The sequence below is a fragment of the Pogona vitticeps genome, chromosome 7, assembly GCF_051106095.1.
Source record: "Pogona vitticeps strain Pit_001003342236 chromosome 7, PviZW2.1, whole genome shotgun sequence".
NCBI classification, from domain to species: Eukaryota; Metazoa; Chordata; class Lepidosauria; order Squamata; family Agamidae; genus Pogona; species Pogona vitticeps.
In genome coordinates, this window is record NC_135789.1 from 33,761,140 (window position 1) to 33,784,226 (window position 23,087).

General features: G+C 54.4%; 2 protein-coding genes across 3 annotated transcripts; both read right to left on the minus strand.

Annotated features, from left to right (window-relative positions):
• Positions 1 to 501: 501 nt before the first annotated feature.
• On the minus strand, positions 502 to 13,534 carry YWHAE (tyrosine 3-monooxygenase/tryptophan 5-monooxygenase activation protein epsilon). Of its 2 annotated transcripts, XM_072978739.2 has the most exons (7): positions 13,327 to 13,534; positions 9,453 to 9,652; positions 6,685 to 6,791; positions 5,812 to 6,018; positions 4,929 to 5,065; positions 3,069 to 3,114; positions 502 to 2,092 (listed from the first exon to the last, which is right to left on the minus strand). In XM_072978739.2, the coding sequence occupies exons 1-6, from the start codon at positions 13,388 to 13,390 to the stop codon at positions 3,107 to 3,109; spliced, it is 723 nt and encodes a 240-aa protein (XP_072834840.1). In that variant the 5' UTR covers positions 13,391 to 13,534; the 3' UTR covers positions 502 to 2,092; positions 3,069 to 3,106. The 2 variants fall into 2 exon arrangements, with proteins under 2 accessions (XP_072834840.1, XP_072834839.1); XM_072978738.2 differs by lacking the exon at positions 3,069 to 3,114 and having other exon boundaries at positions 13,327 to 13,532.
• Positions 13,535 to 14,467: 933 nt separating this feature from the next.
• On the minus strand, positions 14,468 to 21,891 carry CRK (CRK proto-oncogene, adaptor protein). Its single transcript, XM_072978740.2, has 3 exons — positions 21,433 to 21,891; positions 19,203 to 19,738; positions 14,468 to 17,672 (listed from the first exon to the last, which is right to left on the minus strand). The coding sequence occupies exons 1-3, from the start codon at positions 21,671 to 21,673 to the stop codon at positions 17,535 to 17,537; spliced, it is 915 nt and encodes a 304-aa protein (XP_072834841.2). The 5' UTR covers positions 21,674 to 21,891; the 3' UTR covers positions 14,468 to 17,534.
• Between the last annotated feature and the right edge of the window lie 1,196 nt (positions 21,892 to 23,087).

The window sequence follows — 23,087 nt, forward strand, 5'->3', positions numbered from 1 at the left end:
TAAAAATGGGCACAGAGACCAACCATCAAGGGGCTGTCGCCCTTGTAAAGAGTCCCGACAGCTTTCGTTGGTCCTTCCCCCCCCCCCCCCCACACACACACTCCTCAGCACAGGGTGCTGCTGTTGCTTCCACAGACAGACCAGTGATGGGGAGACTCAGGTGCGCTGTCACTTACTGGGGGGAAGATAAGAGGGATGGCAGCTGCCAAATGCAGACGGGGAAGCTGAAAGGAGAGAGCAACAGAAGAGGAGAGGCCAGGCGATGGTGCTGCGCTCTTCCTCCCTCCCTCCCTCCTCCTCTACGGGGAACGGTGTGTAAGCACTTGCCCACCTGACCCCAGGGAAAGATCATCTCCCGGTTACAGAGATGTTTCAGCAAGCGTCGGGAGACCAGGCTCTCCAGGTGGGACGGGGGGGGGCACAGGCCTGTTCCCGGTGGGACGAGAGCTGAAGGATCACCTGGCTTTGAGATGTGCGGCGGGCAGAGAGCAGTCTGAGGTGCCAGATGTTTACACAGTATTTTATTTATCCAACAGACTCGCTGCTCAGTCCAAAGGGAAAGCCTGAATGAAGCTAAAAGGCAGAGAGAGACAGTTCACACCAGAAGTACAGGGGCATCATCAGCAGAGAAGGCAACCAAAGCAGTGAAGGGACACTCTTTTGGGGTGGGTGCAAGATTTCCTCCCCCCCCCCCACAATCCATCCTGGGTTTTCACCAGCCCATGACGCAAAGGCCCAAACGCAGCTGGTAGCGGAAATGAACTTTGGAAAGAGAACAGGGTAGCTTTTCAGAAAAATCTGCCAAGCCAACCTTGGTTTCCAAAGGCTGGCTGGCTCGCTCTGCCTCAACCTGGCCCCGTCTGACCGGGTGCCTCTACTCTAGAGTCAATGGGCAGGAAGTGTCCCCTCAGCTGCTCCCAGGAAGCGGACAAACACACCCGAAAGAACAAAGGGCTTCACGGCAGGTCCGGGCTTTGTACACAGCCGGAAATTTAATGTCCCCAATTCTGATTTAGGCCATCTTATTACATTACAGCCAATGGCCCTCTGAGAAAGGACTGGGGTGTTTGTTTTTTTCCTGCTACTTGTTCTGCCTGCACTTCTGGCTAAAACAGTTATTACCAGGGGTAAAAGTAGCAGTAGTATTTGGCATCATTTTAATTTAGGGTTGTTTTATTTAAGTTTAATGTTAATTCCATGCTGTGTTTCAGTAAGAACAATACAGATCCTGTATCTGTGGCTCCAGTCAGATTATCCAGTAGTACAAATTAGCTTCAAGTTACACATACTGAACAAAAGAGGTTGAGCTCGCGAAGAGGGAGGCGGGAGCGGGAGAGAAAAATATTGAACACACATGCAGGCTTCTCAACGCCACCTTCAATGCTAACCTGCTTGGAGGGAAAGTAAAGAGAAGGCAAGAATGAGCAGCCACGGATTGTTGAACCGTTACCAGCACCGTCGGTTGCAGCAACATCTCAGCACAGTTTTGGAGATTTGTTTCCTGTTTAGTTTGGTTTTTTTGTTTGTTTTACAGCAAAACCACTACAAGAACTGTTCCAATGAAACCTGTAACTTCAAGCTAAACGCCCAATTTTAAACAATGGTATAAAATTGTTTAAACAATTATAAAAAATGGAAAAAAATATATATATATATCCCGCCGCCGCCCGCCGCCGCCGCCACCACCACCAGCACTCTAGAGTGCAACCAACCTCCTCTAGGGGTCTAAGGACTTCCAGATGTCACCTCCAACACTGACAGCAGGCAACACAGGAATGCAGGAAAAGCCTCTACGCAGCCAGTCCGGATAGTGTCTCAAAGAAACTGAAAGCTGGCACCAGTAAAATCCACAGACATTCACTCTTGCCTTTTTAGAGAACGTTTCAACTGTGTAAAAAAACCAACAGGGAAGGAACCTAAATTCTGGGGCCCATCACAAACGTCAGATCCGATGGCTCCCAGGGACACGGAGGGGCTTGGGGGAGGGAGGGGGGGCAGGAAGGGGACAGAGGGGAGGGTCTCTTATTGGCCTTGACATCTCACTGGTTCTCATCTTCCACGTCCTGCAGCGCTTCTTTACTCTGTTCTTCACCTGGGAAGGAAAAGCCACAAGGTCAGTGCTGCGAGTGGCAACTGCAGGCCTCTCTCCCAACCTCCCACCAGGCCCCTGCCTGCAGGGTTCCAACGCCTCCCTCAGAGTCCCCAGTATGACGCGTGAAGGTTGCAAAGGCACCGCCTGACCAAAGGTATACGAGCCAGGCTTTGACGCAGGCCCAGAGAAGTGTGTGTTCCAAACAACCTTGCTTCTGCAGAGAAAGAAATGACTCTGGCCACCCTGAGATCCAGTCAGGAGGAAGGAAGCCCTTTTTCCAGTAGCAGAACGTTTGCATCTCCTGCAAACCAGCTCCACTACCCACTGTTAAAACACTCTTTGGGATTGTTACCTGGCAAGCTCAGAACAAGCATTCCTCGGCCAAAGGTGGCCTGAGAACCTTTTGGCCACAGAAGTTCACATGCTTTGCGTTACTCAGGTGCCCCCCTGGCAAGAAAGAAGCATGCACAAAAACCCCACAAACTGCACCACCGCTTTCTTTGGCTGCCAAGTTCCACCTCGCCCTCCACGCACAAGCAGGAGCTCCTCAAGGGGCACCGACGGCGTCACACTGCTGGGCCTGACATGCAACACCTGGCTTTGCTGAGCGGCTCTCTAAGGCTGTTCCCGGAGGGCTGGCCAGGGCAGAGCGCCTGTTCGGCGGCTGGACCGCAGTCCTGGGGCAAGAGCAGAAGGCTGAGCACACTGGCAGGCCAGCAAGTCAGGCGCCGAGTCCCAGGAGGGGCTGCAAGGCCTGGAACACGGGTCAGAGGTCAAGCGCATCTCCAAGGGCCCCCTCAGGGATCCAGCATCTGTGCCAGGCACCTCAGGCCACTTGGCTTTTGTTAAGACCTGGGAGAGGAGGGAGGCGGTCCCTCGCCCTGCCATGGAGTGAGAGACACAAGCAGGATGCAAGCAGGATTAGTGAGTGATGAGGAGGAAGACCAAAAATGCCCAAGTCATCTGAGAGACTTACAATGCAGAGTTTTAGAAAATGAACAGGTGGAGTTCCTTTTAAGAATCTACACAACAAAAAAAGGAAGGGTAAAACAGACGTTACAAAAAGGTAAGCCATGAGGAGGAGGAGGAGGATGTTCCAAGACGGGAAGAACACAGAGAAGCCAAAGGGGCATGCTGGGAGGTGGGTGGGTGGGGCGCTAACCCTGGTCTCCAAGGCCTCTCTGCTGTCCACGGCCATGGGAAAGACCCCTTCCGCAGCCACCACCCCCTGGCCGAGTCCCACTGCTGCTCCAAGCTAAAATGGGTGGGTTTCTCCCAGTTTGAAAGAGTGTCCGCTGTGTATGGGGTCAGGCGCAGAAACCAAAGCATCTCCTTGTTCTGTCCTTCCACAAATAAAAACAAAGTGAAGCAGCCCCAGGAAGGATGGTAGGTTGTGGGACCACCTTTTCCTGCCCCTTCCACTCTGCCCTGCCCAAACATGCAGCATCTGACCCACAAGTGTGGGCTCTGCTGGCTTTCAGCCCAGCGCTCTCTATGGGACACGCTGGCATTCCTCCAGCCAAAGCAGCCCATCCTGTCTGCTGCTGGTGTTCTTTGCAGAAAGCCATGCACGTCCTTGGCAGAATGTGGGACCAGGACCTGCAGGGAGGACAGGCCGCTGGAAGCAGCGCCAGGAGGCCTTTATTCTCCAGAAGGCAACTCTCCTTCGCAGGCTCCGTGTGAGGGACTCAAGTCAGCTGGAGCAGAAGCCACACAAGGCTGAGTGGCAGACGAGAGACTCAGTGAGAGCGCAGGCCTCTATTCAAACCAAGGGAAATCTCCCTCCTGCCCCTTCCTCAGCTTTTTTTTAGAGGAGCCTCCATTCCTGGTCCAAGGTGAGACTGGAACGGTGGACACGTCCCATGAAATGTTCCTTTTATACACAGACAGAAGGATGTCTGTACAACATGTGAATGGGAGGGACAACCCACTGTGAGGACAACCTTAAACTACGTAAGCAACACTCTCTCCCCGGGATACTGGGCTAGCAGGAAACCATAACGAGGAAGGAGAAGCAAAGGATGGATGGCCTTCCAAGACTTCGTACCGCAACTCGCTGCTGACAGAGGATGGATCCATACCTACATCAGTCGTTTAACGAGGCCAAGAATACCCCAAAATCCCACAGGATCACCCCTTCCCTTGAAATGTTTGCACTGAGCCACAATTCCATCCCACCATAAACTAAAGCTGTGGATCTCAGTTGGAACGGAGCCAGAATAAGAGAGAAGTCTGTACAGGAGGGAAACCTTGCACATACTAACCAACTAACTGGAGAGCTGCTGAAGAACCACCCTGCAAGAGGGTGGCGCTACAACTGCACAGCAGGTCCCTGCGGGTGCCACTGCACTCCCAGGATTTGGGGGTATGCTTAATATCTGAAGGGGCAATGGCAGACAGACCCCTGTGATCTATGAAATGAAATGACTAACAGGGATGCGAAGATTAAAATATTTCAATGATTGCTGAGTGGCTGCAACAGGGGACAACTCCTCATATGGCGAAAGGCAGTCCCAGGGGCACTTCCTGTAGTAGGTGTGGTGTTATTGCTTTTAGAAGGGAAGAGAGGCACACGTTGCAACTCCAGGGACCACGTACCAAGTCTCCAGAGGGAAGGGACGGAGGGAGGGCACCTTGCCCCCCCCTTTGCACTCCCAGCTTATGCATCCCATTAAACCCTAAAGTGCGTTTAGAACTGTCTTGCCCTTTCTCTACTCCTGAGGCCCATCTGTGTAATCTGGGTTTCTGGTCATGGGCAGAGGCACTCCTCTCACAGCAGCTGTGGGAGAGCTAGATGGGGCCATGATTAAGGCAGGCACGCCACTGGTGGACTCACCGTCACCCTGCATATCTGAAGTCCATAGTGTCAGGTTATCACGTAACAACTGCATGATAAGCGTAGAATCCTTATAGCTTTCTTCACTCAGCGTATCCAGTTCTGCAATAGCGTCATCAAAAGCTGCTTTCGCCAACCTACAAGAAAGCAGAACTCTGATCATCGGTGTGGTGAAACTCTGCCCACAGAAGAGGGAGGTCACCGACAGGAGAGAGGAAGATTTTAAGTGATGCCTTGCCACTTCTGTCTCTGACTCCCGTGTAATACCGTTCACGGATGCTGCGAGAGCTGCAGGATGGAATGAGGAAGCCTTTTAGGACGGAAAATCATCCTCTGCTGGTGGCATTTTCACCTTTCCAAAGGCGTAAGTGAGGCCACAAGACTCCATCCAGGCTCAGGTACCTAATCTCACACCTCAAGGCACATTTCTACGCTCACTGGGGGGTGGGATCAGTTTTCCCTCCCTCAGTGTCAAGTCTTCCCCAGAGCTCTTCACTGTTCCTCCCCCACATAGCAAGAGGCTACCCCCCCCAACACAGTGCAGCTCTGGACAGTGGCGGAAGAGGCCAAAGACCCCCTTCTTGTGGCTCCTGGCTCTGCTACAGCAGCGGGCCCTTCCCTCTCCCTCTCGCGGGCCCGTTTTGGTGTGCTGGACAGGGAGGCAGGAGCTCCGGTTCCCCCCCCCCAGCAATTTCTGCCTTTCCTTTGTATTTGAAATACCACAGAAAATGCCTCAAGAATTCTGACTTTTTGCCTCACATGTGAAGCCTGAGTATTTCAAACAAACCAATTTTTAGAAGTGTTTCGACCTTCACGCGGTGTGAAAGGGGTGTGACAGAGGAAGCCTCCCTCAAAAGAAGCCGCCTGCACAGCAGCCGCTCACCTGCAGGCACGGTCAGGAGAATTAAGGATTTCATAGTAGAAAACAGAGAAGTTGAGGGCGAGTCCTAGGCGGATGGGATGTGTGGGAGGAAGCTCTGTCATTGCGATATCGCTAGCAGCTTTGTAAGCCACCAGGCTGTTCTCGGCTGCTTCCTTTCTGTCATTTCCTGTGGCAAACTCAGCAAGATACCTGTGGTAGTCCCCTTTCCTGATGGACCAAAATAAATAAATAAATAAATAAGAAAAGGGGGGGGGGGAGAGAGAAAGAGAGCTGTCAAATTACTTGCATTGCTAGTTGAGGGCTCTGCAGTGTGGCTTTTACTAACAGCTTTTTAATGGAAAGATGAATGTTTAAGTTTCTTAAGACACCAGACAGAACTCAGTGGTGCCCCAGCACTGGATCCCACGGTTCACACTGGAGCAGACACCCCTTTTCCTCCTGCAAGAGCCTTGGCGGCACCTGAGAACCCAGGAAACAACCCTCTGCAGTTTGTTGCTGCCACAGCTAGAAGGGGAAAAAATCCCAATTCCACTGGAGCTGGATTCCAAAAGACAACACAAGATTCAGTTACATATTATGAGGCATCCTGAAGAGACCAACTTCTGAACAGAATCCATGCCCTCCACCATCATCTCCCTGGCGGTGCTCACAGGGAAGGAGAAACCGGGGTGTGTGTCTGTCAATGAATGGCTGCCTCCCTCCTCCCACTAAGTTTTCCCCCTCCATCAGCAGATTCCCCATTGATGGGAACATGACATTTTTAAAAAAGATGCCCCCCCCTTTAAAAAATAAAAGAGCTCCACTTCCTTTGGTTGGCCTCTTTGCTCTCCACTCATGCTTCCTTTCACGCCTGTCTCCCACGGGATTACCTACATTTTGTAATAGAAAACCTTGGATTCGCCAGTGTTGGCTGCTGGAATGAGGTGTTTGTCCAGAACATCCAGAATATCACAACAGATTAGTTTCAATTCAGTCTCAACCTTGAGAAGGAAAAAAGGAGAAAAGAAAGGCAGATGGAGGAAAGCTGTTGTCACTGTGGGCTCACAAAAGCGTGAACAAAAACACTTATTAAGATGATCAAGGTATGTGTGTGTGGGGGGGGGAGGCAAGTCAGTGAGCTGAACTCTCTGGCCCGCCCCTGAGAGCAAACACCTTTTGAAAAGGAGCCTTCCTGCCCAGCCACCCTCACCTGGCCAATGGCCCAGGCAGAGGTTTTCAGCTCCAGGACTGGCACCCAGACCTAGTTCAAGGGTTGCTTTACATGTAGCCACAGGAGGAGATGGGAAGGCAGCCTGGAGGGGCTGTCGCTTTGACCCAGAACCTGGTTGCCTACATGCCCCAGCCTCCTTGGTGGGTCACCAGCAGCCACGCCTGCCTCGGGCCCTTCCTGCTCTGCAATTCCTGGCGAGGATCAGGCAGAGGAGACCCCGTCCTGCTCCTGGCAATACCTTTCTCCTAAACACCAACCTGCATAGCTGGCACCGAGGGACAAATGGCTACAGGGCTTCGGTTCTGGCCCTTTAGGAGATGCCAAGGGTGCCCAGTACCTGAGCTAGTCTAGATGGGCAGGAGAGAAATCCAATCAATCAATCAACCAACCAACCAATCAATGCATGCACACATACAATTTCTATCTTTGGGTTGGTCCATAACACCCAAGGCCAGAGGCGGCCTGCGTCCAGGGCACTCCCTCCCCTCCCAGGTGTTCCCCAGGAGATGCTCACCCTCCAATTCACCCCACTCTCTGGGGCAGCTCCACCTCCTCCCCCTCACTCTCCGAGGGGCTCTCCAAGACCTCCCACATGGACTAAGGCAAGGGCCTTGTTGCTTCCTCCAAAAAGGTTACAAAGTAGACGCATAAAGCCATCTAAACACTGCACACACACACACCCTGGAAACTGACATCATCCTACGCTCTACTGCAGGATAAGAGATGACCCCAGCATTCCTGGGGCCCTCCGGGCACCCCCATGTTGCATTCTGCCCCTGTGCCCCACATTCCCAAGGAAACAGCGAGTGGCCCGGAATATTTCTCCAGCGCCAGGCACACCTGGGGCTGCAGTCGTGTCCAACAGAAAAGGCAAACAGGAAGGAGGATTCACTCTGAGAAAGAGGGCATTCAGGACTAGAGCTACTGTCCCGGGACATCAGAAGCCTTGGAAAAAGGAAGGGACGGGATGCAGCTCCAGGAGGAGGGGAGACCTTGGAGAAACCCAGCGTTTTCCAGGCATCCCGTCTGTCTGTCTGCCTACCAAACCCTGAAAGAGACCGGGAGGGCCAGGGAGGAGAAGGGCTTTGGGACCTCTCACAGGCACACCTGCCAGCCACTTCCAAATGGCAGGAAGCAGGACTCAACGTGGCAGCCAAAGGCTATCCCAGCTCCAGAGCGGCATCCGGGCAGGGGCAGATGGGGGGTGGGGAGAGTTTGCAGAGGAAAGGGCCTCCTCTCTGCTCGTCGGGGGGGGCGCTTCACCCCAGGGCACCTTCTTTCAAGCTGCATCCTTCGGTGTTTTGACACAGGCAGTACATGAAGCGCATTTTCTTGGACTAAAGGAGGATCTCAGGGACACCTGAGCCACTCGTGAGAGAATCTGACAAACAGGCCCTCCTTTCTGAAGGCCACCTAGACATGGTACCTCAAAAAACCAGCCGGGGCCTGAGCCTGAGAGTCCAAAGCATTGTTACAGTTGGAAGGCTGCCTAGTTCCAGAAATGATTTTCTGGGACCTTCCTTTCTGAAAGCACCACAGCTGCCTCACCTGAAGGGGGGCGCAGTGCCCACTGTCTGCCTAGACCAGTGGTTCTCAGACTGGGGTCCCCAGATGTCCTTAGACTGCAACTCCCAAAAATCCTGGCCGGCCCAGCAAGTGGTGGAAAGGCTTCTGGGAACTGCAGTCCAAGAACATCTGGGGACCCCGGGTGGAGAACCCCTGGTTGAGACCAATGGAAACGACACCTTCCACATCCGGGGCGGGGGGGGGAGCTTGACCTGTGGCAGAGCTCCCCTGAGGTCAGCAGGGAGGGGGCTGCTCCCCCAAGACCAAGTCGGCAGGCACGGGGCCACCAAGAATGCTCGACTCCCCCCTGGTAGTGAGAAACCCACTTTCTCTGGCCTTTTTTTCCTTTATCTCTTCTGAATATGTGAGGCGTATTTGGAATAAGAGACGCCCAAGTCACAGGAGACGGTCACAGGCAGGCCAGGAGCCCGAAGGACTCGGGCCCAGCGGCCGGGAAGCCCATGCCAAGAAAGGGCCTCCTGAGCCTTCAGCGATAAGGAAGGATGCGGCCCCCACGAAAGCTCCCAGGCGTGGCCTCGCCCACCATCCCTTGGGAGATCCATGGAAACAAAGGGGCGGCAGGAAGGAGCAAAAGGAGACGCCCAAGGGCTCCCCAGGACATGAGGAAGAAGGGCTTGTGGGAGGTCAAGGGTGGCTTCTTGCCAGGCATCAGGGTGCAAAATATCACCCGAGCCACCATGGCACGCAGGGAAAAGCATGCGTGGCCATGCCCATCCCTGGCCGGCACACCCTTTGAAAGGCCCACAGGATGGCTCTTGGGGTAAAGGCAGAGCACAGCAGCCCCCCCCCCCGCATGACTGGCTCTCCTCTCTCCCTCTTGGGGCCTGTGCCCTCATTCACTCACCATTTGCCGATACTCCCGGATCATCTTCAGTTTGTCTTCCCCACCTTTATTCTCCTCCTTCTGTTCGATGCTGCTGATGATTCTCCAAGAGGCTCTCCTCGCACCGATCACGTTCTTGTAGGCCACAGATAGCAGATTCCTTTCTTCCACTGTCAGCTCCACATCCATCCCGGCCACTTTCTTCATGGACTCCACCATTTCTAAAGAAAGAAGAGTGATTGCTGTCCGGGCTCTGGCACAGAGGCTGACACTCACCGGAATCCTCCCAGAGCTTTGGGTGCCAAATCCTGCTCTTTCAAGCAGCCAGAAGAGGATGCGAGGGGCTGAGGGAGCAGCAGCAGCCCTGAAAAGCAAGGTTGCCCCAAACCCTGGCAATGGCACATCCAGGCCATCCACGCCAATTAAATCTATACCAACAACTCCATCAACCCCCCCACCACCATGTCAGATGGAGTAAAAAGCTTTGCCTCACAAGCCCTAGCAAGCAACCAAGCAAAGGGGACCAGAACTCATCCCCTAGAAGGGACAGACTGGCCAGAAAACCGAGCATATAATGTGGCAACACACAAGGACCCTTCCTCGGCTTGGATCCCCACGGCATTTTGCTTGGCTGCAGCCGGTACCTGTCCTGTGAGCTGTCTGGTTTGGCTGTGGACCCGTCCACGTTGCCCAGATTACAACGACCGAGTCCTCTTCGTACGGCTGCCCTGAAGACTGCTCTGAAGGGTCTCCAGCAGGTCTAGAACGCTGCGCCTCTTAAGTGCACAACAGCTACGCAGGGATGCTTCCAGGCAGAACCCAAATAAAGGGCTCAGACCTACTATTCTACTTAGGAGCAGGCTGTCGGAAGAGCCATTCTTTCCTACGCCAGCTTGCCTGGACGCCACCACCTTCTGGAGACACCCTGCCCTCTGTCCTGCCTTCACTTGATGGGCCGGGCACTAGAAAGGTCCTTCCCAGTAAGTCTGATTTCAACCGCTTCATCCTGTGTTCCTTACTGTTGACCTCGGATGGCATTTAATTCACATTTCACCTTATGTCTGGCCTATGGACCAGGGCCTTTTCCTGTTCCTCCAGGTTGCAATTTAATGACGTTTAAGCATGCTATTTTTATGTAGCCTTGGCTGATCACTTATTGAGCTACAAACTGAGGGTTTTACTTGGACGCTTTGTAGAAAAACACGATACAGTAGTGCCTCACATTACAATGTTAATTCGTTCCAGCGAAATCGCTGTAGAACGAAAACATCAAGAAGCGAAATGAAAAAGCCCATAGAAATGCATTAAAACCCGATTAATGCATCCCTATGGGCTTTAAACTCACCATCCAGCGAAAATCCTCCATAGGGCGGCCATTTTCGCTGCCCGTGCAGTGAGGAATCCGTCCCAGAAAAGAGGGGAGACATTTTTTTAACCCCGCAGACATTTTGAAACCGCCGATCAGCTGGCCGAAAATTGTTGTTTTGCGAGAATTGGTTCCTGAAGCAGGAAACTGATCGCTGCAAAGTGAAATTTCCCCATAGGAAACATCGTTGAAATGCGATTTCATCATTAAACGGGGCGCTCGTCTTGCGAGGCACCACTGTATGTGAATATATGAAATATAAAAAAGGGCAGGTCTTCTCAGGGCCACAGAGAAGGGCAGTGGTGGGGCAGCTGCCACGAGTGGCTGGGCTCAACGGAGGCGACGCAGACATTCCAAGCGATGGGAGCTGCCGGAAGTCTCCAGACGGCCCATCCTCATATTTATCAGCGTGTGGTGTGTGACTGTGTTATGTTTCTGGCCTTAAAGCTTTAAAAAGGGAAAGCATAAAGCAGGGCAAAACCATTCAAGGCAATGAGAACAGCTGAAAAACCAATTTGTCCCAACATTTCAGTTGAATTTTCCAGAAGGCAAGAGACACAGAATGAAGTTGGGAGGGGGAAGACAACCGTGTGCAGGTGCCAACAGGCAAACCTGTGGGGCTATTTCACATCTTAGGACAAGTTTCTCGATGCTGAGGAAGGGCTTTAATTGGAAAACCACCTTCTGCTCCCTTCTAGAGTCTGCTTGTGGAATGCCGGCAGTGTCTATGAACTGGTAGCCAGCGGGAGGGCCTTTTCTCCTCACCTTCCTACCCCACTGCTCATGAATTACAAAAAGGATGGGCAGGAAAACACTCCTGCGTGTGCACAGAACAGTCCGAGCCTCTCGGAAACGCCCTCGATCTGAAGAAGGTGCCGCCTGTGCCAGCATCCAGACTGCAAGCCTTCCAGGGCAGCCGAAGGAGGGAAGGAGCCTCCCTTCCCCAGAGCCACACGGGGCGTTCTGCCTACAGGACAGCCTCCCTGCTCCGTAAGAGGAAGGCAGAGCGGTTCCGGAGGGCGATCCTGATACCCAGGGAACAACATACAGGAACTCATCCTTTAAAGTAACCCCCCTCATCCTAACAGCTTCTGCTCTGCCCGATACACCGAAAAGGGAGTCAGGGAGGAAGGAGGCTGCCAGCACCTGCCGGAGCAGGGAGGCTCGGCCGGAGAAGCCACTGAAGAAACCAGGGTGGAGGCAGCCATGTGCTGCTTTGGGACAAGGGACCCCCTGGGCCCAGCAGGAGGGAGGGGCCTGCCCAAACACCACCCTCCGCGGGGTGACTTTTGCAGCAGCGCAAAGGCATTCACAGAGGGGGGTGCGTGTACGGAGGCGTGTGCAGGCGTGCAGGCCTCTGCCCTCGGGCAGCCAGAGGACCCTATTTTGGATGCCATGTAGCAGATCCGTCACTCCTTGGGGACCAGCCTGCAGAAGGGGCCCAACCCAAGGACAGGGCAGGGAGGCCCCGCTTTGCCCCAAGAGAGCCCCCCACCCCCACCCGGCCGGGAAGCTGCTGCTGGCCAGCCTTTCAGGGCCGGTGTGTGTGCGTGCCAGTGGATCTTGAGATCGAGCAGGGCTCCCTTCCCTCAGCCAGATCCACACCTTTCTCGCTCTCTCTTTCCGGCTTCGGGCACGAACTCCCAAGGATGCTGTGATGGGGGGGGCGTCCCCCCCCAATTGGACCCCAAGCAAACTCTCCCCCTCCCACCTTCCAGGCAGAGCCAGCCAGCAGCTGGCAAAGGGAGGGAGGGCGGAAAACCCCAAATTGGCAGCCCAACCCTTGGGGAGGGGGGTTCCCCTGGCCTCGGTCAGGGAGCAAAAGGGGGGCCCCGAGGCAGATAGCCCCCCCTCCAAGGCTCCCCCCCCACCCCCGGGGGGGGCCCGGCTGCGCTGGCGGGGGTCGAAGGAGGGCTTCGGGGAGCGACTTTTCAGGAGACCCCCCCCCGCACCCCCAGGGCCGGAAACCGGGGATGGCGTCATCCTCGGAGGGGGGGGAGGAAGCCTTCGGCCCCGCCCGGGGATGCGGGAGAGGAGGGCGGCGGCGGCAGCGACGACCCCCCCCGCCGCCCTCCGGGCCCTCCTCGGGGAGCCGCCCAGGCCGGGCCGGACAAGGCCAGGCCAGGCCTTCCCGGTCCAGCCCCTCCCGGGGCGGAGGCAGGCGGTCGGCCGGTCGGCTTTTGTCCGCCCCCGCGAGAGAAGGAGGGAGGGAGGGAGGGAGGGGGCGCGGCCGCCATTTTGTCGGCGCCCCCCGCCCGGCCCCGCCCGCCGCTTGCCCCCGGCCCGCCTCGCAGCCCCGGCCGCCATTTTGCGCCGCCGCCGCGGTCCGCCCGCCCTCCCTCCCTCCCTCCCCGGCTAGTTCCCCCGGTTCCACCCTCCCTCCCTCCCTCCCTCCGTGGCTGGCTCGCTCCCCAACCGGCGGCCCCCTCCACTCGGCCGGCCGGCCGGCCCGGCGCCCTCCTCCTCCTCCTCGCTTGCCTCCCTCCCTCCCTCCCTCCCGGCCTCCGGTCGGGGCCTCCCCGGGCGCACCATCGTAGCGCTCGGCCTGCTCGGCCAGCTTGGCCTGGTAGACGAGGTCCTCCCGATCGTCCATGTCGGTGGGGCGAGGGCGGCGGGGGCTGCGCGGGGCGGATGGAGACCGATGGTCCGGCGGGGGGGGCTCAGTCACGATCGGGTCTCTCTCGCTGCTCTCCGGGCAAAGATGGCGGCAGCGCCTCCTCCCGCTACATCCGGGCACTTGGGGGGCGCGAGCGCGCATGCGCCGCTTCCGCCGCCTGTGTCAGATTCGCCCCCTAGCAACAGCAGCTCCTTAGCAACCCTCCTGACGGCAGCTGGAAGAGCCTTTCGCGGACAGGACCGCGGGTTCGAGTCCCTGCCGCGGCCCCTGCGCAGCATCAGACCGCCTGGAAACAAAGAAGAGGGCGCCCAAGCATGAGCAGAGGGCCCGTGGCCCTGCCCCTTCTCTTCATTCCCGAAGGAAACACCCGTCGGCCTGCCCAGGATCAGGACTGCTTTTCCCATCATCCCCAGCCAGAATAGCCACAGGCTCCTCTGTGGGGCACCAGGCTGGGGAGGGAGCTCCTCCGCTCTCCCCCCCCCCGAAGTGGCAAGTCGGGTGGGAGCTGGGTGTGTGTGTCCAACCCCAGTCCCTCCCTCCTCCCCTGCGGAGCCAAAGCACGCACTGTTGTTGGTGGAGAGCAGGGACTGGAAGGGGGCGAAAAGAGAGGGGGGGGGGAGAGCATAATTTGAGGAGGACAGCTGCAGTCCGTGGCTCACCACCTAAGGACAGTTCTTCACCCGCCTGGCATAGCGGGCAGCGTGCCAGACCAGGAGACCTGGGTTCAAATACTGTACAAAAAACCTCTTGGGGTTGGTGGTACTGATACGGGTAGGCCTTAAGCATCTTGCATACGTACCTTGGGAGCGGGAGAGATGTTTAAGGGTGGCTTTCCAATTCTGGAACAGGAGCAGTGGCCAGATGACACAGATCTTTCGTAATGAGCTCTGTGTCTCGTTGTCTCCCCTTTGGGGGACACATCGTTGTATTTATTTATGAGCATTCGTATCCTACGTGCTCACCAGATAGATAACCCTTTGAAGCATGTGGGAGCTCCCGCCAAGTCCCTTAGCCATACTTCAAGATCTACTTCCAGTCAAAGAGGACCACATACCAGTTCTGCAGATTTTATTTAATTCATTTATTAGGAACATGTCCGTTACATGCTATAAAAGAAAAATATAACTGTCAAAAAAAGTGTGTAGTGTTATATAATACATTGGCACATTCTACATGTTTTCGCTTCAGGTTTGTTCTCAAAAATGGCATGTTATTAAACATGATTAAAATACTTGCAGTATTAAGAATTCCAACAGATTAACAAGGTTTCACCACACCAGATTTTAATATGAAAGGCTGAGCCTGACATGAATGCTAGGAAACAGAACAGCCCCCTCAAACCAAGTTGCATAGGATTATGCGGAAAAGCACTGAGAAATAAAACCAGATCATCCAAAGATGCTCCGGGACCTGGAGAGTTATTCTAGTCCACGGCTGAGGCACATAAATGGCTCAACACAGACTGACCCACGGATGGCCTTCTGCCTTCGGCCCAGCAAGCAAGCAGGACCACCCCCACCACCACCCCCAGGTTGGAGGGAAAGAGAAGCAGAGGCCTCAACAGCTGGTGCCCCCCCCATCTTCTAAAGCCAGAGCGAGAGCAGCCTGTGGCCCTCCTGGGGGTGTCCAAGCCGTGGCCTCCGTCTAGGAAGTCTGGGGCTGAAAGGAGTTGGTCTTCAACAAACCACGAGAGGGCCACAGGGTTGCCACACTGTGAGAAGAAGAAAACGAGGGGAAAACGTAGTGGCTTTTATGGACATCCAAAAACGGTTTTCCTCCCCTTTCATTCCCATCTCTGACACTGTTGCAACATTGTCCACAGGAACTGTTCTAGTCTAGCTAAGAGGAAAAATTGCTTTCGGATTCTGCCCACCCAAGGGCTTCTAAACGCCAAGAGGCTACAACATGTATCTTAATATCCTAAATGCTAAACACATGGGGTTTGCTTCTGGCATTTTTAATTTTAAATGCAGTTTCCATGACACAGGATGTTAATGGTATGTAAGGTGACAGAATTACTTCTTAACCTGGGCACAGAAAGATTCAGTAAGTTTCGAGAGCATTTGAAGTTAAGAAACTGTTTAATGCTGTACAATCTTGTTATCTTGCTTTAGAGGAGTGAGGAAAAGCCAGATGATCGGGCTGTAATGTATGCAGCCTGACTTCACTATTAGAGCTAGAGGAGCTTAAAAAAAAAAGAAAAGAAAGAAAAGCAGAACTTCAGAGCGCAACCCAGATGAAGCTCACAGAGGCAGTGGTCACATGTGGGGGAAGCCTCTGTACCCCAGGTGCTGAGAAGCATTCAGCACCAACACAGTTTTGCAGGTTAAAAGATCAATTGCACCACCTTAGCAACCGACAGATGCAGCTGCAGTGGAGACCCACACAACTCTGAAAGTCGCTTGCCCTTCCTGGCATCCTCCGATAATAAGGCTAGTCCCTGATCATGGCACTACCAGAGCTGCTGGGAATTGCAGTCCAAAACCATCCAGGGACTCAGGAAAGGCTGCGTCACGCACCGCGTGGAACCCCAAGAGACCTGTTTGGTTCAGTTGTTTCTATAGTAAATCAAGGGCACTTGAACAGAAGAGAAGGCATTGGCCGACCGCTGCAGTCTTGTTGTGCAAACACCGCCCGGCCTGTTCCACAGACAGCCCTGTCATGACAGCCCCCGCTGTGGAAAGGAGCCCGGCCACCGCGAGCGGTGAGAACAGGGACCAAGTGAAACTCCGTTTTATGCCGTCTTCCAGGAAGCACTTTCTAACATTATTACTCAGAGTGAAAGGCCCTGTTGACACACACGCCTCATTCACATCCATAAATCCATTTGCACTAACAAGGAGAGGTTGATTTATGTGCACCTTTTCTCCCCAAAAGGGAAAAAGAGAACACCTGCTGTCCCTGGGCGAGTATCCCTTTCCAGAGGTTCAGCGTAAGGAAGGGGAAGGGCGGCCGGCGGCCTGGGAAGCATTCGTGCAAGACAGGTGAGCGCCGGAAGTTCGGAGCAATAGAACTTAGGAAAAACATTTGGTTTTTGGTGAACCATAAATGTCTTAGAATCGGTTCAGAAGCATTAAAGTGTTCCCATTAGTTTATTAAAAATAAAAATTTTCATGAATTCACCACTGGAATGCTTTACAGTTGGAAACAAACCATTCCCCTGTGGCAATTTCAAGGGTAGTACAGGAAGCCTATCCGGCATTTTGGTTTATGATGGTGATGCCTTTTTTGCCATAGCGACTGCGCAAGAAGACCTGGGGAGGTATTTGGGTGGTTTTAGCCTTCCTCTAACCGATTAAAGCAGGGTCGCCATGACTGTGGAGTGAAGTGCGCCAACCTGCATGGACTGAGCAACCCAAAGCCTGACCCTGTTAAGAAACAGAGGACAGCATCGTCGCTCAGTGCTCCAGGAGAGGGACTTAGCATCTACCTGTCCTTACAGGTATTCATATCTAGCGTCAGCATTAAGTCAGGAAGTGGCTTTGCCTGTCCTGGAGACTGGTTTCTGGAACATTTGTGGTTGGGAATGCTGGAAAGGGACTTGATTTGGCCCCGACCCATTCAAATGGCATTTGTTCTGCCGCAGCCATCCCAGTATGAAAACACCACCTTAAAAGGAGAAGCCACACACGCACATGCGCACTCACGTACACCTCTCTGCCCTGAACACCGCTTACTCCTTATGCAGCCGGCAGCGACGGCCCCAAGAGACAAGAGAAGTCAATCTGGAAGCAGAATAAGGGCCCATGTAGAAAGTCCGGTGGTTCAGGATCAGGGTCACCTTCGGCAGAGGAAGTCCTGCAGAGCCCACGGCGGCCTGTTGACCCTACAGGGGTTGAAGGCAGAGGTGGGAGCAGGGGAGCTGTGAAGCTTTTATTCGACACAGGCGGACTGGTGTGCAAGGCTCACCGCCTGGCACAAAAGCCGCGGCGGGTCGTACTCTGAAAGCGCGACCCTCTCCTGAGTGTGGGGTCTCAGGGCTTGGGGGTCAATACTGGGATGCTTGTGGAGACAACACTGCTCTTGACCTCTTTGGGAACAGTCTTGGGCCTCTCTCTTGCAGCTGCAGGAGAACGCCACGTGCCTGACTCCCTCTGTGAGCGGAGGAGTTGAGCTGCACTCAGCTGAAGTCTTCCTCTGGATTTTGTTGGTCAAGCAGCCGGACGTGCGTGAAGGGGAAGTGTCCCCGCCGGCCACCGCACTCCCCTTCCCACTGGCCGCTCATGTTAATCTTGGTCACCTTCACCAGCTCACCAACCTGTGGCCCAAAAGAGAAGACAAAGCATGTGCATCACTGGGCAGTTCCTCGGATGAAGAGGGTGCTGTGGGTCAGGGCAGCTCAAACACCTTCTTCCACCCAAGTCGAAAAAGCGGGGGGGGGGAGGGAATCCTTGCTCCCCTTCTGGTGTGGCCACCTCTGGAAGGAAGGATCAGCCACGGGGGATGTTCAATGGCAAAGGGAAGCCTTGCCAGAATGTGGTGAGAAGGGAAGGAAAAACCACCTGGGGGCAAAGGTCAGGGCCTGACCGAGCAGGGCTACTCCACAGTCTCCCCCACTTCTGTTGGGGGCAGGAGGAAAGGGGGGACCTCCACGCTGCGCTCATGCTCAGGTGCTGCTCCAAACCTGGAGGAGAAGCCCTTCTTGGACATGCAATTCACCAAAGAACACTTGGCCTGCAAACCTGCTTCTTTCATTCCCTTCAATAAACTGGCAAGTTCCTGACACAGAACACATCCTGCCAAGGAATATTCTGCCCCCAAAGACCAACAGAATGGAAAGCCAAGCCACCCGAGGCTAAAGCAGGCCAGACAGGATGGCTTCGTCTGGCAGGCAAATGAGATTTTCCTTGTACGGCAAGCCCGAAGCATCTTCCTCCTGCTTCTCTAGGGAATGAGGCCGCCTATGCTACTAGCTTTAGGCCCACATATTGACAGAAGGGCTCAGTGAAGGATCCTATCCTCTGGGCAGATACCAAAACAATAGCCCTAAAGAAAGGGAATCCTCTCCTGTTTCATGTAAAGAACGTAGTAAGGCAAAAGGTTCAGGAAACTTGTCAAGACTATAACAAATTCTTCTCCTCCTCTATAGGAAGAAAAATAATAAAACAAATAAAGAGTCCCCAAGGAATCTTAAATGTCTACTCCAAGGCATGACATAGCTCTTTATTTTGAGACGGAAACCGGAAAAGAGTTACCCCAGTATTTCACGTAAGTCACGAAGACAATTCAAGCAAATGAGCTGGGCCATAAGAGGCACATTCAGAAATGTCCCCCCCCCCCCAAAAAAAAAACTTCATCAAGCTGCAGCTGGAACCATGCACAAAGGCTTGGCTTACTCTGCTCTTTGCCCCCTTCTCTTACAATTTTCTGGGACGAGGATTGCAAGCCAGAAGAAAGAGGTGATCCAGCAAGAGTGGCTAAAAAGGTTTCTGTGGTGCCTTTACTGGGCACAGCCTGCTGTCCTGAAGAAAATGCCTTCCTCTCTAGAATGCCAAAGGAACCTGAAAATCTGTTACACAGAGTGACAGGACCCCAACGGTGTCTGAGTGACAGACAAAACCAGCCCATTTCTGATATTCTGTGGAAGCCCAGAGGACCTCGTCCCGAGACTGCACAGAGAGCAGATCTGCAGACCTCTGGGGTCGGGTGAAAAGTGAAAAGCTGACTAACAGGTGCCACATAAGGGTTGCTAGGCTTTCCGCTTAGAGAAGAAGCTTGGGATGCAAGAATTTTAAACAGAAATTATTGAAACCCATCTGTTTTGTGACACATTGTGCCCTTTATGTACCTCCAAAGCCAAGGCTGTCTTGTCGTAGGCATTAGGGACTCGTTTCTGGATAACCCGGGCAAAAATCGGGCCATTCTGGAGATTGGGGAGCGGAGTGTTGATGCTGGGCTGGGCGTAGGGACCGGGCTCCGGCCCGCCCAGAGGCTGAGGGAGAGCGCTGTCCTGGTTACCTCCAGTCGTAGCTGACAGAGATGCAGAAGCAGGTCTGTATTTCTCGACGTAGGGCACTGGGATCATCCCTCGCTTGCCTTCGCTGTCTTCTGCATTCCACCACTGCTCTTCTGGCTTTTCCCAGATCCTAAGGATGTCTCCTTTTTTAAAAGGAAGGTCTTCGTCGTCGTTGCCATTAAAGTCAAAAAGAGCACGTACGTATTCCACCTCTTCCTGCCTCAGCTGCACATCACTGTCATGCTTTGATTTTGAAACAGGTTCTATCAAGGTTGTAGTGTCCAAGTAGTGGATTTTGTAAAACTCCAGCAGGGCCGGCAAGGAGTCAAACTCTTGGTCGCCAATTCGGAATCTAGAAGGATGCAACCCTGGGGGCCCAAAGGGGAGAGAGGAGAAATGTTCAAATTAGCCTAGAAATGAAGACGATAGCAAAATACACCAGCACGATAACTGGCTGTCCCATTCATGACCACCCTAAATTATTAAAACCATACTTAAAAGCAACTATTACAACACAACACACTCAATATGCACTCTCTTATTTAGCTGTTCAGGATATCAAAAAATCACTTTTTGTTATGATATCCATCTATCGCATGTACAAGAATTCTCCCATAAACACAAAAGTGGGCATCTTAAATGGCTGTAATATGTATATGCATATAGCCAAGTACAGGATATATAATGTAACATCTGAAAGCTTTCTCTCATATTTCTGAAACTGTAAGCCCAAGCCTGAGCCCACAACCTTATAATGACACAGGAATAGACTGCAATGCAATGCAAGCCCTGATGAATGCTCTGAACTCTCCCCCTATGACGTCTGGCGACACAGACATGCTGTGGCCTGCCTTTTAAGAGGAAAAAGAGACAAGCCTTGACCAATTCCTCCAACAAGGGAATTCCTAAACCCCAAGGCCTGCCTGCTGCAAGCAAAAAAAAAAAAAGTAAAACAAAAGTTCTCCTCCTTCAGCCTGGATGACTGCTCACTATGATGAGCTCCCGCCGAAAGAAAGCAACCCAAGCTGTGCAGGAGCCGGGCTCCATGGCAGCACCACCTGCCTTTATGTGCCCGGGGAGTGGGTGGGTGGGGGGTGGGCTCAGCAGGAGGAAGGCAGCCAAGTCATCAGGCGGGTCAATCTTTCAGACACGACCCACCCCACCTTTCTGTAACCCTCCGAACTCAGGGGGAGCAAACGCTTAAGGAGCATCCACAACAGAACAAAACCCTCTCTGCTGCGCCTTCTGCACATCAGGCACCAAGCCACCCATGGGCCACAGCATCCTAGACTCTGTCAGTCGAAGCCACCCAGCCGGCCAAGCCCATTCCAGGCGGCCAGTCCTGGCTTGTCAGGCAGGGCTACCCAGCCGGGCAGAGGCCTGAACCCTCCAGGCAGGGCAACCTGTACAACACGCGCGTGTGTGTGTGTGTGTGTGTGTGTGTGTGTGTGTGTGTGTGTGTGTGTGTGTGTGTGTGTGTGTGTGTGTGTGTGTGTGTGTGTGTGTGTGTGTCTCTCTCTCTCTCTCTCTCTCTCTCTCTCTCTCTCTCTCTCTCTCTCTCTCTCTCTCTCTCTCTCTCTCTCTCTCTCTCTCTCTCTCTCTCTCTCTCTCTCTCTCTCTCTCTCTCTCTCTCTCTCTCTCTTCCTGCAGGAGGCGGAAGGAGAAATCACGTCCAGCCCTGAAAGAAAGGACCGAAAGAAAGGAACAGAGCAGGATCAGGCCCCTTAAGCCGGCTGGGACGGGGCTGCCCTTGGAAAGGGCCCTTGCGAGGCCCCTTCGGCCGGCAAAATAAACCCCCCCATCCCCGTCACCATCATCCATCATCATCCTCCTCCTCCTCGCGGGGCCCCTTCCGCAAGGAGTCCTTCAGAGAAACCCTCGACCTCCTCTCCCTGCGCGCCAGGCCGGTTCCTCCGGGGAGGAAAGGAAAGGGACGAGGCCGCCGCCCGCGAGCCCCGAGCCAGGAAACTCTCCCGGAGGGTGGGGGGTGGGGGGGGGCGAAGGAAAGGAAGGAAAGGAAGGCAGCTCCCCGCCCTCGCCCTCGCCCCGGGCCGGGCCTCACCGGGAGGAGCCCCCGCCGCGGGCGCCGCCCCTCCGGCGCCTCCGCCTTGGCTGTTGACGATGTAGTGGGAGACGCGGGAGCTCTCGGAGACGGAGAGGACGAAGTCGCCGGGGATGGTGCCGGAGTCCCGGACCAGGAAGGTGCCGTGCCGCTGGCCCTGCAGTAGCCCCACCGCCTCGGCCCGGCTCAGCCGCCCCCAGTACCAACTGCCCTGGTCCGCCGCGTCGAACTGGCCCGCCATCCCGCCCGGCAAGGCAAGGCACAGCAAAGGGGGGGGCCGCCGGGGCCGGGACCCCCACCAGCAAGCGAGCGAGGGAGGCGGGCGGGCGGGCGGGCGCCGCCGAGGGTGCGAGGACGGGCCGCTCGCTCGCTGGGACCCGGGCTCTGCCGCCGCCTCCCGCTCCCTCTCCCTCCAGCCACCCAAGATGGCGGCCGCCGCGCCTCACCGCCCGGAAGTGACGGAGAGCTCACCGACAAACGCGGGAGGAGGAGGAGGGCGGAAAGAGCGCGCAGAGAGAGCGAGAGAGAGCGCCCCCTCCCTCCCTCCCCCTCCCCCGGGTCGCAACCAGAAGTACCGGACCCCGTTAAAGTGAGACAGGACGGACCTCTCCAGCCAAAATTGCAAGGGGCGCCTGAAGGGGTGGTGGTAGTTAGCAATTAAAATCAGGGTTAAGAGGCAACTGCCCCAAACCCCTTCGATCCCAGTGGACCTCTTGAAGGTCGGGGATAACATGTAGGCATCCTTCAGTCTCGAAAGACTATGGTAGCGTGCTCTGTATGGAGGACTTGGAACAGCGTCTAGTGTGGCTGAGGAGGCCAATTCGAGAGTGACAATCCCTTCCACACTGGAGACAAATCCAATCTGTCCCCTGTCCAGCTCCCTGGTTTTGCTTGTTTCGGGACTGCCTCTTTGCCTCGGCCTGCTGGGCGAGGGTCTCTTCAAATTGGGAGAGGCCATGATGTACTGCCTGCCTCCAGGCTGAACGCTCAGATGTCAGGGTTTCCCATCTGTTGAGGTCTATTCCTAAGGCCTTCAGATCCTGCTTGCAGATATCCTTGTATCACAGCTGTGGTCTCCCTCGGGGGCGATTTCCCTGCACTCATTCTCCATAGAGGAGATCCTTTGGAATCCGACCATCAGCCATTCTCACAACGTGCCCAAGCCAGCGTAGACGTCGCTGTTTCAGTAATGTATGCATGCTGAAAATTCCAGCTCGTTCTAGGACTACTCTATTTGGAACTCTGTCCTGCCAGGTGATACCAAAAATCCGTCGTAGGCAACGCATATGGAAGGTGTTCAGCTTCCTCTCCAGCCGGGCACAAAGGGTCCAGGACTCGCTGCAGTACAGTAGTGTGCTCAGGACACAGGCTCTATAGACCTGGATCTTGGTATGTGTTGTCAGTTTCTTATTGAGCCATACTCTCTTTGTGAGTCTAGAGAACATGGTGGCTGCTTTTCCAATGCGTTTATCCAGCTCGACATCTAGAGAGAGGGTGTCAGAGATGGTTGAGCCAAGGTACACAAAGTCATGAACAACCTCCAATTCTTGTGTGGAGATGGTAATAGAGGGAGGTGAGTCCACGCCCTGGCCCATGACTTGTGTTTTCTTCAGGCTGATTGTTAGTACAAAGTCTTGGCAGGCCTTGCTGAAACG